The following is a 16,830-nucleotide window of genomic DNA, read 5'->3' as shown; positions in this document are numbered from 1 at the left end:
CTCTTGGGGACCTCTGGTTTGTCAGAGTATCATCTGTACCATACAGCAGATATCTGTGAAGAAGGCATTCCTCATAGTCATAGTTTCAGCCCACAGACTTAGTTAGATAGAGGCTAGATGGCAAATACTCCCTAAACTGTAGAGCATATGAGAAATGTGATTTGGTCAGTGTCCTCATGCCCATTTTCAGTCTCAAGCCATCTGTTTCCATCTTGTACAGGCCACTAACCTGTCTGTATTTTTCCAAGTCTCATTTATGCCCTTGTTATGACTTGCCCATGTACAATTACCTGGCTATATCAAAAGGTATTAACTAATCTGAACACAGCACTCATATTACAGGCCTTCTTCCTAGTGTTTTGTTTTGTTTTTTTTTAATAGAAATTGCAAAACCGTTACTTGAAAAACTGTATGCTCTTAAAGCAAAAAAATTGTTGTGATTCAATGAGGTCTGATCTGGGAGAGCAAGATTGTGGGCACTTCTAATACTCTCTTGATCTGTCATCCAAAGGTGATGTTCATTTTTAAGTCCTTGTTCACCTAGAACTGCTCATCCCATTTTCTGAGAGGTACTGTTCACTAATCTCCCACAAATGGGACAATGCAGAGCCACTCGAAAAGAGATTATTTACCAGTAACAGTTCTTCAAGCATGTCGCCTCTGCATATTCCCACTCCTCACCAACTCTCCTCCACTTCTTTTGAGTCTCAGGTCAATAATGCCAAAATTAGGCAAGGAACTGAGGGGTGGTTGGAACCTTTAGAATTCTCCTCAAGGGGCAAAATGGCTCTCAAGACGATTGTGCAGCTCCATGCCAGAAGATGTCAGCCACAGAAGTGTGAGTGTGCAGGGGTGTCACTCTCAAGCAATAACAGTTACTGGCGAGTAACCTCTTTCTCAACCATGGGTCACTGCCACCCACCCTTTCTTTGTGGCTAGATGGAAAGGAATGTTGGTCCATAAACTTCCTTTTGTAACATGGGGCCCTGGTATGGAAAAGGCTGAGAACCACTTATCTAGAAAGGGATCAGGGAACAAACAGACGCATAGAGTAAGATACACAATATATTTTAACCACTTAGGATATGTCTACACTGTGTTGTAAACCCTGGTCTGTGGGACCTGCGCTTGTGGAGTTGGTATTTCCAAGCCCATGCTTGAGCGTCCACGTTGTATTGTAAACCTGTGTCTACAGTTGTGGGACCCGGGTCTCTCAACCATGCTAGCGTGTCTATACTGCACTACAGACCTTCTGACTTGAGTTTGTGGCTTGAACTGCATCCACACTGCAAAATGACAGGACTAGGGCTTGGATCCCTCTACACGCTCCCCAGATGGATCCAAGAAACCAGGCCCTGAGTGCTTGCTGACCCAAGTCAGAAAGATTTGTGTGTGGATGGTAGCGGGGTTGGGCTCACATCTGAGTCTGCCCCTGGATTTCCAATGCAATATACACGTATCCTTATTAATTTAGAAAGAAACTAATATGAATCTGGCCAGGTCTACACTACACACTTACTTCGGAATAACTACATCAGTCTGGGGAGTGAATAATGTCGTTATACCGATCTTAACTCTCTGTGTAGACAGCTCTATGTCAGCAGGAGAGCTTCTCCCATTGATATAGCTACGGCTTCTCGCAGATGTGGAGTTGTTAAGCCGACAGGAGCTCTATCCTGTTGGCTTACAGTGTCTTCACCAGAAGTGCTACAGTGGCGCAGCTCCATCAGTGCAGCTGTGCCGATGCAAGTTTGTAGGGTAGACCAAGCATCTTGATTCTTACCATTTTATTGCTCAAGTCTTGATGAATTGATGAATCTTGTATTAATGATACCATTAGCGCTTCTGGATGGTTGAATGCAAGCTACAAAATTACTAAATGAGTTATTGGTGACTGCTATTACTGCTGCCTGAGAGTGAAGTTTGATACTAATTAAAAAAAAAAAAACCTAACAGAATGCCTGAGATCATAGAAACAATTAGCGAATAGTAATGTGTATGCTAGTGTCTTGTGACATTCATGCGTTGGTATTTTTACAATGTACTGCTTTCATACATGCTTACTTTGACATTTTTGGATAATACTATTGTATTAGTAGATGCATGCACTGGAGTACGCATTCATTATTTTTAATAAATAAAAAGAGTTCTTCAGTTTCACTGCTCCCTTAAACCCTTTTTACAATGGGAAGTTGATTACAGACAACATCCTCAGTCACAACGGATTCCTTTGAACCAGTGCTGGCAATAGTTCAGCTGTTAGGGTAACCAGGACAAACCTTTTTTCTGCACTGTTACAGAAACATTCAAGAAGACACGTAACACTGTCCTGCTTACACTAGTAGCTCAACTGTTTTCAGCTGTGGGTCCCTCTGAGTGCAGAAAGCATCTTCAACAGCTGTCCAGTTTCCTAATATAAACTGGATGATATTAAAGAGACAAGGTGAGTGAGGTATATCTTTTGTTGGACCAACTTCCGTTGGTGAAAAGGACAAGCTTAAGACTTCTTTAATAATAATTTTTAATTTGCCTGAACAGGATGTAGACTTCTGTTATGTGCATTTAATCCTCGTATGTACACGCTAACACTCCCTGAAATAATATTGACTCCCAATTACATAAGCCTTTCCATAATAACTTTAGCTTCTTCAGAAAATTCTATTTGTATTTCAGTTAAGGAAATGTGGAATTGATTCTAAATTAAATTCAAGTTATATGTAGCAAAACACCAAATCTTTAAGATTACTCAAGAGATTGAATATTAAACTATTTTATCTTTTTATAAAGGCTTGACTCGTGCCAGGAATGAACTTAGCCGGAATGAGGACTTCATGAAATTGTATCGGCAACTTGAAACCATGTTTTCAGACACGTCTGTGACTTCAGCAAATGGAAATCTTCTTTACAACAATAGAACAGGTCAGTGTTTACCTTTGAAGTCAGCATATTTGCTTCCTGACTTTTTTTCTAGAAGATCATTTTCTCCCCTCAGAATTTAAACCTGACAAACGCTCTGTTCAACATAAAGCCTAGCTGCTGACGATTCTTGATGCAAAATAAGTCTGATATTCAGTGTAATGCCTCTCTTTCATAGTGCGCTTTAAGGTTAAGGTAGCACAAAACTCGATGGTACACCTCTACTCCGATGTAACGCTACCCGATATAACATGAATTCTGATATAACGTGGTAAAGCAGTGCTCCGGGGGGAGGGGCTGCGCACTCCGGTGGATCAAAGCAAGTTCAATATAACGCGGATTCACCTATAACGCGGTAAGATTTTTTGGCTCCCGAGGACAGCATTATATCGAGGTAGAGGTGTAGTTACATTGCAGCTTTTATGTGTTCTATATAAGCAATTTCATCTGCCTTCAAATCACAGTTTTGTAGGTCTGAAGTGTTGAAGTTCAGTTAGAATTAACTATAAATTATTATTATAATCTCTTAACTAGCCTTGTGCAATACTTTTTTAATTTGACCAGAATAAAAGTAATGTGCAAGTCTTGAAAAACTGGGTTTAACAAACATGCATTGCAGTAATGAGTTTCCTGAGGTTCATGTCTTAGATAGTTATTGTAATTAGATTGGAAATGTTGGGAATTGGTGCTTGTCAGACTTGGAAGAGAGAAGTAGAATAAGAAAACAAGGTTCACAGAACCTCTTCTGTACTTACTCCAGATAAAGACACACATAAGTATATTTTTAAAAATGACCTTATTTGATTTACAGGACCTACAAATAAAAATAAAATCATCTACAGTCATCCAAAATTAAAGAAATTAGAAGAAGTCGTAGTAGAACACTTCAAATCCTGGAAGGGATATACAGGTAAATGTTAGTCTCCAAAATGTAATCTAATCGCACTATCTGGGTATGAATCCATAATATTCTTCCTTAATTGTTTCATTTAATTGAAGTGTCCCTAGCCTCTCTTTGCCAGAAGCTGGGAATGAGCAACAGGGGATGGATCACTTGATGATTACCTGTTCTGTTCATTCCCTCTGAAGTACCTGGCATTGGCCTCTGTCAGAAGACAGGATACTGGGCTAGATGGACCATTGGTCTGACCCAGTATGACCATTCTTATGTTCTTATTCTTTAATTGATTGAAACTCTTGCATATTTTGCTAGGTATTTTTATTTTATCCACTTGAAAAAATATCTCTGTGATGGGGCAGCTGCCCCTCATTAGAATAAAAGGGGTTAAAAGCAGCCCTAGGGAGGCTGCGCCAGAGGCAGCCAATCAGGGCCAAGCAGGCCCATATAAAAAGAGAGCTGCAAGGCAGTTCTCTGCTGGGAGCCCAGGGAGGAAGGACTGTGTCCATGAAGGGCCAAGAGAACTGCCAGCACCCTGGACAGAGCAGTGCTGAAAACAGGGGCTGAGGAAGCCAGAGACCGCTCCTGGCTGCCTGCCGGGGAGTTACAGACTGAGGCCCTGATACAACGGTAAAGAGGGTGCTGGAGCCACGTGGGAAGTGGCTAGACTGTGGACTGCAGTTTGCCACTGGTGGGAAGTGGCTGAACAGCAGACTGCAGGTCCCCTGGCAGGGGGGAGCGCACTGTGTGGCACAGCTGGAGGGCTTTATCACTGAAGAGGACGCTGCGGTCCTTGGAGAGACGTGGGTCCAAGAGTGGGAGTCACGGCGGCAATGCACCACCCGAAGAGGGTGCACTCAACCACAGAGCTTATTTCCAAGACATGCTGAGGCGGCGCCAGAGTGGTGAGTGGAGCACGTTGCACATGGTGGAAAATGCGTGCACACAGTCACCCCTGATACAAGGGGAGGATAGAGGACTGTGGGGACGACTGCCCAGGTACAAGGGGGTTTGAGAGACTAAAGGACAGATATTGAAGGTGGGGACGATGGATCCGGAGTATGCAGAGGGCTTCTTTGTGGAGGGTTCTTGCGCCATCCCAGGCTGGACCCTAGGGTCAGTACCCAGGCAGAAAGGGATTGACAGCAGAGAAGGCTCGAGACCCTGCTACAGGAAATCCTGGAGAATCAACAGAAGCAATGGAAGGCCCAAGTGCTACCTCCAGACTTATCTGGGGCAGCTGGTTAAAGAACAGCAGGCCCCGTAAAGCTCCTGTGGAGAGAGTTTAATAGAAGCCGCAGAGAGCGTGAGGAGAAGCTAGGCACCAGGGCCAGGAGGCCGGTGGCTGGGCTAACTGATTGTCATGCCTGTGAGTGTCAAGGACACTGGAAAAGAGAGTGCCCTTACTGGGATGGGGACTGAAGCCTCAACCAGAGAGCGGGAAGGAGCGAGAGCCCAAGAGAATCTCCTCTGTGAGGAGAACAAGGAGGGGATGGGCAGATTGGGCCTGTGGGGCACCTGCAGAGGGAATGTCCTTACATAAGTTGCAGGGTCAAGGCTAGCTTAAGGGAAGGGGCTGAACAAGGGAAGGACTATGGGGGGCCCGTAGTCAAGAAGAGGCAAGGAATTTGCTTTTGGTGCCATGAGGGCGGCCATATAAAAAGGCACTGCCCCCTTAGGAGGAAGCGGGATAGGAAAGGGGTTCCCAGAGCCAGGTTGGGTCAGAGACTGTCAGGGAGGATGCAGCAGTGATGGCCGTAGACCTGCCAGGGATTCATCTCCCACTGCAGGTCCCCTGGCAGGGGGGAGCGCACTGTGTGGCACAGCTGGAGGGCTGTATCACTGAAGAGGACGCTGTGGTCCTTGGAGAGACGTGGGTCCAAGAGCAGGAGTTACGGCGGCAATGCATCCCCCAAAGGGGGCGCACTCAACCACAGAGCTAATTCCCAAGACAGGCTGAGGAGGTGCCAGAGTAGTGAGTGGACCCCGTTGCAATCACTGAAAAAACAAGTTGCCATCATACAGTTAATTAAGTGAAATGTCCTTATAGGTTTCATTAACCTTATTTTACTATAAATTCTTGCACAACTCTAACCAAATGTTAAAACGATGATAAACATTTTAGTTTTATTACTGGGGTCTCATTTGTTCCAGGATTTCATAGCCACAGAACAGGCTGTGGAATCCAACTCCCTCTGCAGAATTATGCCCCTGAAGCTATGCTTTCATTAAAAAAAAATCTTGTTAGTATGGTTGTGCAGGGAACATTTAAAGTGTAAACAAGAACTGATGCAATGTCATCTTCCTGAGTGGCAGAGAACTTGGAACAAAGCTCTTGACTTCTACATAACTAAAGGCAAAATGTGAAATTTCAAGAATGAGTTGGATTAAAAATAAACAAAATCCTCATATACTTGATATGTTATTAATGTGTTTGAGTTTTCTGTTTCTTTGTAGTATTTTTACTTGATTCACTTTAGTGTGATTTATAGGGTTTATTTTGTGTGCTGTTAAAATTTTTTAGAAAATTAAAATTCATATTTTAATTATGCAAAAGTTCCTTCCTTGGGAAGAAGAATTGGAAGAGCTCTTCCACTGAAAACTTCAGTTAATAGGGAGGAAAAGGTGTATCACTCTTCATTATGGAGTTCAAGGATACAACGCTTGACATTTCTAACTTGGGATTCTGTGAAAAGCCATAAAAGTCACCTCAGATAATCAGTGCATATATTTGTGCTTTAAATAATGCAAATGTTTATTTTGTTATAATAGTTTAATTGATGCTAAAGAGAAAAGAGCACTTTCAGATAAGGTTAAATGATTCAACTGTATCAAGTTAATTAGGCTTTAAAAGTCTGACTTTTAAAAAGTGATTCCAGTCTTAATTTCAGAATTTCTCAGACTTCTTTTTGTAGCGCAATCAGTGCTTGCAGCATTGAGAATTTGACACCAAAAACAGCCTCTCTTCCCCCTCAGTCCTACTCCATATATTTTATATGCACTGGCATCAGGAAGCATAAGTTAAATGTTTGAAAATAAAACAGTTTTTAGTGCCTAAACCATTGATTTGAAAAGAACAATTGGAGGAATCCTAAAATTAGGGAATGCGAGAAGAAACAAATTTAAGGTAGGCCAGCTTGGCAAGTTGATCTCATCTCTCTGGTCACATGGAATCATGTCATATTACATGAATGGGATATACTAGGGTAGAATCCTGCCACACATACTTTATCAGACAATACTGACCAGCAAATTAAGTTTTCAAATGATGTCTTACAAGTTATTCTTTGTGAAAATATTATTACAATAGTGTGGTAGGGGTATATTCGGTCACAATGAGTATGTATACATGTCATTTATATATGGAGGTACTGGCCATGGCTTCACAGTAAGGTTAAACTAAATTTTATACTTAAAGCAGGAATTTAACCTCTTATTATATATGAAGAGTACAGTGTATTCTTTTCAAATTTATATCACTTATTCTTTAAGTACAGAATGGATATATAGAGAGCGATTTATATTATGTAATATGCATGTACTTATGAGTGTGATGGACGATGTATGTGTGGTAAATAGTTCCAGAAGAACAGTGCTCTCTCCAAATTGATTGGTTCTTCTTCGAGTGATTGCTCATGTCCATTCAACTTAGGTGTATGTGCTCACCACATGCACCGGTGCCAGAAGTTTTTCCCTCAGCAGAATCCGTAGGGGACCGGCTCTGGCGCCCCCTGGAGTGGCGTGCCCATGCCGCGGTATATAGGGCACTGCCGATTCCCCCCACCCTCAGTTCCTTCTTGCCGGATATGCATTCATTGATTTATAGATCTTTCTACTGTCACGGCATTGAATTTTTGCCAAAAGCACAAAAATAATTTTGTCAGTAAAACACTAATTTTCCCATTTTAGATAAAAAAGCTTGATGCTTTTGGTGTATGCTTAGCACAATAATACATGAAATAATTTGTCCAAATAACCATAGAAGTAAGAGGCTTGTGTTGACAGTTGAGGTTTCAGAGACTGCAGAAATTTTACTGGAGCTATGTTGCTACTTATTATTATTTATTCAGTTATAAAGATCTTATTGTTCATTTTTTATGTCTAGGTCTGGAAAACATTTTATTGAAACTTCCTACAAAGTAAAAAATTGTAGATTTGTTTTTTTTTCCATGTAACCAAATGGAAAAAGAGAAGCAAATTTTTTTTACAATTGAGTGTGCAACATTAGCCACCTTCCAGTTTTCTGCAATAGTAGCTGTTTGTAGTGCTAAATAATCTTTCCTTTTTTATAACATAAAAAGTGCCTGGCTATGTGCTCTGAGTACCGTGTCAATTATGTTAAATTTCCAAATCCAGTAAAGTTTAATCAGCTCAGCTCATCTACCAAGCAGCAGCTCATAATTAATGTTAACACAGCCATTCATCTTCTCATCTCCTACTTGTCTGAGCTAAGAGGATGAACAAAATCTTCAGATGCTTAAGCCAGGGAATATCAAGTAGGAGAAGGGGAGATTATTAGTTCTGCATACCTACTGGAATACTGTGTTCAGTTCTGGTTTCCATGCTTCAAAGGGGATGTTGAAAAATTAGAAAGACTTCAGAAGAGAGCTACAGAAATTATTTGAGGTCTGGAAAACTAGGGAGAGACTAAAGAAGCTCCAATACGTTTAATTTATCCAAGAAAAAGGTTAAGAGCTGACTGATCATGGTCTACAAGTACCTACAAGGGGAAAAGATTTCTGATAGTAGACAGTTATTTAATTTAGCAGAAAAAGGCATAATGAGAGCCAATGGCTAAAACTAGACAAAATCAGATTAGAAATAAGGCGCACACTTTTCACAGTGAGAGTAATTCATTGTAATAACTTACCTAAGGATGCGGTAGATTCTTCATTAGTTAAGATCTTTAATTAACACTGGACATCTTTCTAAGGGAGATGTTTTAGCTCAGACAGAACTTATTAGATGATCATATTAGATGATCATAATATGGTCCTTTCTGGCCTTTCACTTGACCTTTGAAGATTCATAGGTTGTAACATGTTGGCCCTGCAATGTGTCCTGAAATCAGTAAATCCTGGCTACTTCGGATCACAAGCAGGAAGGCTTGCCAGAACTCTTAAAAGCAATTGAGAGTTCTGTGGCACCTTTAAGACTAACAGATGTATTGGAGCATAAGCTTTCGTGGGTGAATACCCACTGCATCTGACGAAGTGGGTATTCACCTATGAAAGCTTAGGCTCCAATACATCTGTTAGTCTTAAAGGTGCCATAGGACTCTCTGTTGCTTTTTACTGATCCAGACTAACACGGCTACCCCTCTGATACTTAAAAGCAATTAATATTCAATTCAGTTCAAATGTTTGAGATTTCTAATATTTAAGTATGGACCAAGATTTCTGAACCTTGTGGGTGAATAGTGTGTTCTGGGCATCAATTCTAAGCAAGAGATTAACAATTTTACAGTTACAATGCAAAATTAAAATGTACACATAAATTATTAAGCAGTCTTTTGTAATACAGAGGGTAAGTTACTGTACCATGTTTGCCATTCATATGCTGGCTATCTTAGGCATCATCAGTATCATTGATCCATCACAACATACATCCACCACTTCTCCTCAGTCCAAGTCTTTCCTGGAAGGAACAGCCACAGGAAGTGTAAACCAGCATCCAGAAAGCAGTTCAGGAGGCACTTGTCAAATTAAAACATGGAACAGCAGCTTTGCACATGCTTATAACAAAGGCAAACACCATAGCGTAGTTCTCCTGTTGATCAACGCAAGGTCAGAGATCAGGAAGCCCTTTATTATTCACAGTGTCGTCATCAGAAAATCAACACAGGGCACCAGCCTACTCCGTGAATCTAGCAACATAGGCATCCTGCTAATCTATAGATTTTTGAAAAGGAGTCGACTGAGATACTGTATGAAATAGTGATGCTGTTTCCAAGGTTTGTTGTCCACGTATATTTAAACACTGGGTTGACACTGCAGTGGCCCAAAACCACCACTTTTATCCTTTGTACCCTTGATTTCTTCCAAGTAATCTCTGGATCTACACACATGCAGCCAGTCACACTCTGCACTAGATTTTCAGACTCTAATTAAATACAGGTAATACAAGAAACACCTTCTGGTGATCTCCCTCCTGCAGACAAGAAGCAATCGCACTAGTCCGCCCCCAGAAGCTCCCGGATCCAGTAAAATTCCAAAGCATCATTGCATGTAACTCTGCGTCACCAAAAACTAAGTGAGTCACTGCGACTATTCCATAACCACAGTGATTGACACTGACACCAAAGTGACATCCTTCCCAACAGATCTCCCCGGTTTTCTGCAATCTGTGACAGGAGTCAGAGGAAGAGAATTTATAGGCAGGCGCAGACCGCATCCAACAGAAGGAATTTTTGTAAGCCTATGCCCTCTCTGTGGAAGAAATAAAGAAAACCCGTCTTTCCACCTTTGCATCTGTTACATCAGTACTAAACTATAACTCGTGGCTCCCTTGGAGAGCCATAAATGGTTCATAGGGGAGCCACGATTGTTGGGAAAAGGTTTTTAATTGATATCTCAATTTTTTGTTTGCTTTTAATTAAGAGACTATTAAACTGGGCTTAAAAATCACCTGTGTCTTATCTGTGGGTCTGTGTCTGATGCTCCTGTTGCTGCAGGGGTTGAGTGCCTCTGCTTGTCGAGGTGTCCTTTCACAGAGAGGCCTATCAGCTGAAAGACCCCTGCTGAAGCAGAGGCAAAGAGAGCCTCCCAGTGCTAGCCACGTTGCAGCAGCAGCACTCGCAGTTAGGGAAAAGGGGCTGAGGGAGAGACAGGGTCTCATCCTTATACTGGAACAATTTTTACCACGTGCTAAACCTACATGTGGCAAACGTTTGGCTGAAGATGATGATTTTAATAAGTTAAATAGAAAAGGAAGAAAAGCAGATAATCCAATTATAGTTACATTATGCTTGGATTTTTTGTGTCTCAATATTACTGCAGAAAGTCCACAGCCCCAATGTGTCATTTGTTTTAAAATGTTAGTAAATGAAAGTATGAGGCCAAGGAAACTACACAGACATTTAGAAACCAGACATCTGGAATTTGTAAAAAAGAGCCCAACAATATTTTCCTTCAGAAACGTGAAGAATTAAAAGCAGCAAAAAAGTAATGTCTAAAGAAGCAGCTGTTACCCAAAAAGCCTTACGAGCATCTTATGTTGTAGCTAGGCGAATTGAAAAATGCAAACATGCACACACCATTGCTGAGACACTTTTACTTCCAGCAGCAATAGACGTGTAGAATTATGACTGGGGAACGAGCAGGCACGGCCCTGAAACCATTCCTATGTCAAACAATACCATTCATCGATATACTGATGACCTTGCAGAAAATGTCACTGCACACAAACACACCAGGCACACACAACTAAAAGAAAAATAAATAAAATGCAGTTTCTGTTGGTTGAAGTGAGAGAGAGAGAGACCTTTGTGAAATATATCTATATTAAATTCTAACTTCAGGAGGCACTCAGATACTAGAGTAACAGGCACAGCATGGAAACATAGGTGGATCTCGGCAGCTCTCCAACAAATGAGTGTTATGCCTATTCACAAGAAACCATCTCTTCATACAGTCAGTCTTGCCAGTTATTTACATGTTTATGTCTATCTTTTTTTCTTTTGGAGGGCGGAAGATGTTAGAAGTTTGTGATAAAGGAGCTGTGACGAACTGGGACTGTTCTTAATGTGGTCTTTGAATGCCTAGTGGGGAGTGTTGGCCTGGGAAGGGTTAGGGTTAGTAGTAACAGACAGAACAAAGTAAGTCACCAAGCAAAATAAAATAAAATGCGCAAATCTATGTCTAATCAAACTAAATACAGATAATCTCACCCTCAGAGATGCTTCAGTAAGTTTTTCTCAGACTGGACACCTTCCAGGCCTGGGCACAATTCTTTCCCCTGGTACAGCTCTTGTTCCAGCTCAGGTGGTAGCTAGGGTATTCTTCATGATGGCTCCTCTCCCTCTCTCTTCTGTTCCACCCCTTTATATATCTTTTGCATAAGGCGGGAACCCTTTGTCCCTCTGGGTTTCCACCCTACCCCTCCTCCTCCCCCCCACTGGAAAAGCACCAGGTTAAAGATGGATTCCAGTTCAGGTGACATGATCACATGTCACTGCAAGACTTCATTACTCACTTGCCAGCACACACATATACAGGAAGACTCACAGGTAAACAGCCATCTGCAGACAATGGGAGTCATCAAGATTCCAAACCATCATTAATGGCCCACACTTTACATAATTACAATAGGCCCTCAGAGTTACATTTTATATTTCTAGTTTTAGATACAAGAGTGGTACATTTATACAAATCAGGTGATCACACTCAGTAGATTATAAGCTTTGTAATGATACCTTACAAGAGACCTTTTGCATGAAGCATATCCCAGTGACGTTACATTCACTTGTTTTCTCTAAAACTATCCCAGTTACATTATATTGACTTATTATCAAGTTTTTATAAAACCATATAGACTGCACAACGTCACACAGGGGACTACGAACTGTTCAAAAAGGCCCTGCTCCGCGAGTTTGGGCTGACTCCTGAGATGTACTGGAAAAGGTTCCTGAGTCAGCATAAAACCCGTGAGGTCACCTACTTGCAACTGGCCAACTGGATGCAGGGGTATGCCCGCAAGTGGACAACTGGGGCCCAAACTAAAGAGGACCTGCTTGACCTATTCGTACTGGAGCACCTGTATGAGCAGTGCCCATCCGACCTGAGGCGATGGTTGATGGACCAAAAACCAGAGAACCCGCAGCACGTGGGCTAGCTAGCCGACGAGTTTGTGAACAGTCGGGCAAGGTATAACAGGGAGGAGTCCCAAAGGAACAGGCCCGCCACGATGCACGAAGAGAGTGACCCAGGGACCTCCCAAAGGGGAAACATGGAGAACCCCCTCCCAAGGGGAACACCCAGCGTCAGGACCAACCGACCGGCTCGAGGAGACCCACGGGACATGGGCTGCTATTACTGTGGCCAGAGAGGCCACATATGGACCCAGTGCCCCAAGCTCAGGGACAGACTGAGCAGACCGAACCCACAGAGGGTCAACTGGGTAGAGACCCAACCAGACGAGGGGAAGATGGCCCAGGCAAGGGGGGCTGACAGTTTCCCAATGGCTCAGGAGGGAGGAGGGCCCCAGGCCAGCTCCTCTTGGGGGCTGGATGCTCCGGACACCAGGTTCTCCGTTTACAGGGTGGACGCGGGGCGGTCCCTACGGAGCGAGTGTCTTGTTCCCCTGGAAGTAGATGGGAGGAAGGTCAATGGATACTGGGACACGGGCGCTGAGGTGACGCTGGCCCTGCCCGAGGTGGTAGCTCGAGATCAGGTGATGCCCAACACCTATCTAACCCTGACGGGGGTGGGCGGGACTCCATTCAAGGTGCCTGTGGCAAGGGTACACCTGAAGTGGGGGGCCAAGGAGGACCCCAAGGAAGTGGGGGTGCACCACCATTTGCCCACTGAGGTGTTAATGGGGGGGGGACCTGGAGGACTAACCAAGCAACCCCCAGGGTGCCCTGTTTGTGACCCGTAGTCAGAGCTGGCGAGGGGCACTGCACTCTGACCTTGGGGAGGGTGCCTTGCCCGAGGCGCAGGACCCTAACCTGATGGGGAGGGAACGCCCAGGGACACGGCTCAGGGAGGCTGCAGCTTCAGACCCAGCCGGCGAGAGAGAGCAGGTGCCATCCCTGTCCCAGCTGCTGAGTTCCAGGCCAAACTGCAGAAAGATCCCTCCTTGCGGAAGGTAAGGGACCTGGCCGACCTCAGTGCGGTACAGACCATGGGGAGAGGTTCCTATGGGAAAAGGGGTTCTTGTACCGAGAATGGGTTCCCCCAGGGAAAATGGAGTCGGGGGGATCAGGAGGCAGCTGGTGGTACCCCAGAAGTAGCGTCGTCAGCTGCTGTGCCGGGCCCATGACATTCCCCGCTCAGGACACCAGGGAATCCGGCGCACCCAGCAGAGGCTGTTACGGAACTTTTACTGGCCTGGGGTCTTTATTACTGTCCGACAGTACTGCCGATCCTGTGACCCCCCTCAGAAGGTGAGGAAGGCCCAGGACAAGGGGAAAACAGCTTTAGGACCCTTGCCTAGCATAGAGGAGCCTTTCCAGAGGGTGGCCAAGGTTAAAAGGGGGGCTCTGAACCAAGAGAGCCCAAATCACAGACCTCCAGACTGGAATGCTGGGAGAAGACCCCAGCCCAGTTGGAACCCCAGGGGTATTGGGGTGGGGAAAGGGCACGGACCACATAAACCTTCCCACATGCAAACTACGAGTGCCATCGAGCACACCCGACCTAAAGAGGAGCGTGAAACTGGAAGGGCCTGGTTCTCACCAAGGAATGGGAGGGATGTTGGAGCACCCAGGGGAATGTGGGTATGTTCGAACTTCCCCAGGTCACTGGCTGAAGTGACCCCGCTCAGTTCGGTCTCGAAGGGGGGAAGAGATGTGACGAAGTGGGACTGTTCTTAATGTGGTCTTTGAATGCTGAGTGGGGAGTGTTGGCCTGGGAAGGCAGGTGAGTGTGGCTGGGATGGTCTGCATTGGGGGATGGGAGACTGGCCTTGAGGGAAGATACCTGAGCATGTAACGTGAGAACCCAGGAAGGGGTTAGAGACCAGGTGACACTTTTGCCGGGAAACTGAACAAAGGTGGGGGGGAGGAGACACTGGGGGAGAGTTTTCAGGAGCTTGCTGGTAGTGGAGAGAGCCCAGACGGGGCTCTGGCCCCCCCTCCTCCCCAAATGGGGCTGTGGTGCCCCTGGGACCCCAAGATGGACCTAACCGAGGGGGTCCTGTTGTCTGTGCCTGCAAGACCTGTCTTGGACTGTGTTCCTGTCGTCTAAATAAACCTTCTGCTTTACTGGCTGGCTGAGAGTCATGGTGAATCGCAGGAAGCCGGGGGTGCAGAGCCTTGTGTTCCCCACGCCCCGTGACAGGAGCTCTTAAATTACCTATAGTCTTACAATTGTCATATTCTATTTCAGACAGCGGTTAGGCCTGGGTATTGCCGTGAGGCAGTGTTAGTTTCAGTAATTCATGATCTCCTTCTAGAGCTAGACAAAGATCAAGTGTGCATGCTGATTTTTTCTAAGACCTCTCAGGCTTTTGTGTCACCTGGTGGTAACATATTTGCAGTACTTGGAAGGAGTACATAGAATTGCATAATCATACTGCTTATAGCTCAGATAATAATCCATCAAATGATCAACAAACCATGCTTTAATCCCAGTTTTAACCCCAGAATGATGCTGTGAAAATACGTAATAAAATTCAGCTACAGTTTTTCATTGGGGCCTATGGGCATTCCTGCAGTACAAATACTAAATAACTGATCTACTGAATAAAACACTGTGTGCTTTATAACATCTCACTTTCAAAGTGTTTATCTCTTCTCCATAGCTCACTACCCCTTATGATTTTCTCACCTTGGTTCCTGCGATCTCAAAATACACCTCTACCCCGATATAACGCTGTCCTCAGGAGCCAAAAAATCTTACCGCGTTATAGGTGAAACCGTGTTATATTGAACTTGCTTTGGTCCGCTGGAGTGCGCAGCCCTGCCCCCCCGGAGCACTGCTTTACAGCGTTATATCCGAATTCACGTTATATCGGGTCGCGTTATATCGGGGTAGAGGTGTATTATCAAATTATTAAAAACAAAATTTAGACTTTCTACAAAAGAACAGCTTACCTGCAGCATTAAAATAAATAAACAAAAAAACAATACAGACAACACAATCTTTTAGGTGATGTGACTGTATGGAGATAGATGGGACAGGATATAGCCCTATGGTAAGTAAAGCAGAGCCTTTTAGATAGTGGCAGGACAACTGCCTCTTAGGGGCTTGTCTACATGGCAAGCCAGGGTGTGAATCTACAACACTCAGTAACTTGCAGTCTGGACGCTGCCACAGCATAATGGAAGTCCTGGTATGCAGCGTAGCTTATTGCTCCCTTACTCATTGAGCTGAGAGCTCACACAGGAAGCCGAAGTTGCAGACTTCTAGTAGTATTTGATAAAGGCTATCAGTACCTAGATTTGTTCATCAACTAAGATTTTTATCCTGATTTATAACTTAAACCCCATGTTTCAGCTCTGCCATGCTGTGCACTAGCCTTTCCTGAGTATGCTAGTAAGTCATCCTTACTTCACCTGTCCGTCCTGACTTTTGTTATCTCTTTTGTTTGGTCATTATATATTTGGGTCTGAAATTAGATTGCAGATTCTTTGTTGCACAACCATGTCTTAATTTTATTTTGAGGCATCTACTGAGTGCACTTTTGGGCTTTATAAAGCAATACATTATAATAAATTGTGACTTCGGGACAAGGTATTCTCAATGCAGGGCCCTCTGTTGGATCAAATTCCAGAGCAGATCCAGTGTTAGTTCTGCCTGGTATGTTCCAGGGAGTGACTGTATCCTTTCTGTAGTGAATGAGGAGAGTTTTTTAATAGGTTGGGAAGTTTGTAATTGTCATTTTTCTTAACATTATGTTAATTTGGATGGCTTTGTGCTCCTAGCACAAATGGGATGGGCACACTGTGTAAATCAAAAAATGAAATGGAATCCATTTGGGCACAATCTTATCCTATTGAAGTGATGGGAGTTACGCATGCCCAATGCAGGAGTGATCTGGCCCTGTGTTTTTTATTTATTGTGTATATAAAATCCTTTTCTAGCTCATAGACTTATTTTTGTCTTAAACAGATCAAAGCACATCTGAAAGCAAACCCAGTGATACCAGAGTTATGATCTTCTCCTCGTTTCGAGACAGCGTCCAAGAAATTGCTGAAATGCTTTCCCAGCACCATCCAATTGTCAGAGTAATGACCTTCGTTGGCCACGCCACAGGAAAGAGCATGAAGGGCTTTACACAAAAAGAGCAGCTTGAGGTAAAGATGTAACACTGCTCTACAGCCAAAATGCTTCTGAAATAAATGTAGTCAAACT

At 43.8% G+C, this 16,830-nt stretch overlaps 1 protein-coding gene across 1 annotated transcript in view; it reads left to right on the top strand.

The window, feature by feature from the left end:
• Positions 1–16,830, top strand: part of FANCM (FA complementation group M) — a 150,604-nt gene that overhangs the window by 71,778 nt on the left and 61,996 nt on the right. The window contains exons 7-9 of the mRNA XM_026654194.1: positions 2,788–2,919; positions 3,728–3,826; positions 16,588–16,772. Of these exons, the coding sequence (XP_026509979.1) occupies positions 2,788–2,919; positions 3,728–3,826; positions 16,588–16,772 (416 nt within the window). The remainder of the gene's footprint in view (positions 1–2,787; positions 2,920–3,727; positions 3,827–16,587; positions 16,773–16,830) is intronic.

The sequence above is a fragment of the Terrapene carolina genome, unplaced genomic scaffold, assembly GCF_002925995.2.
Source record: "Terrapene carolina triunguis isolate 2854851 unplaced genomic scaffold, T_m_triunguis-2.0 Scaffold189, whole genome shotgun sequence".
NCBI lineage: Eukaryota > Metazoa > Chordata > Testudines > Emydidae > Terrapene > Terrapene triunguis.
This window is presented reverse-complemented; position numbering and strand designations above follow the sequence as displayed.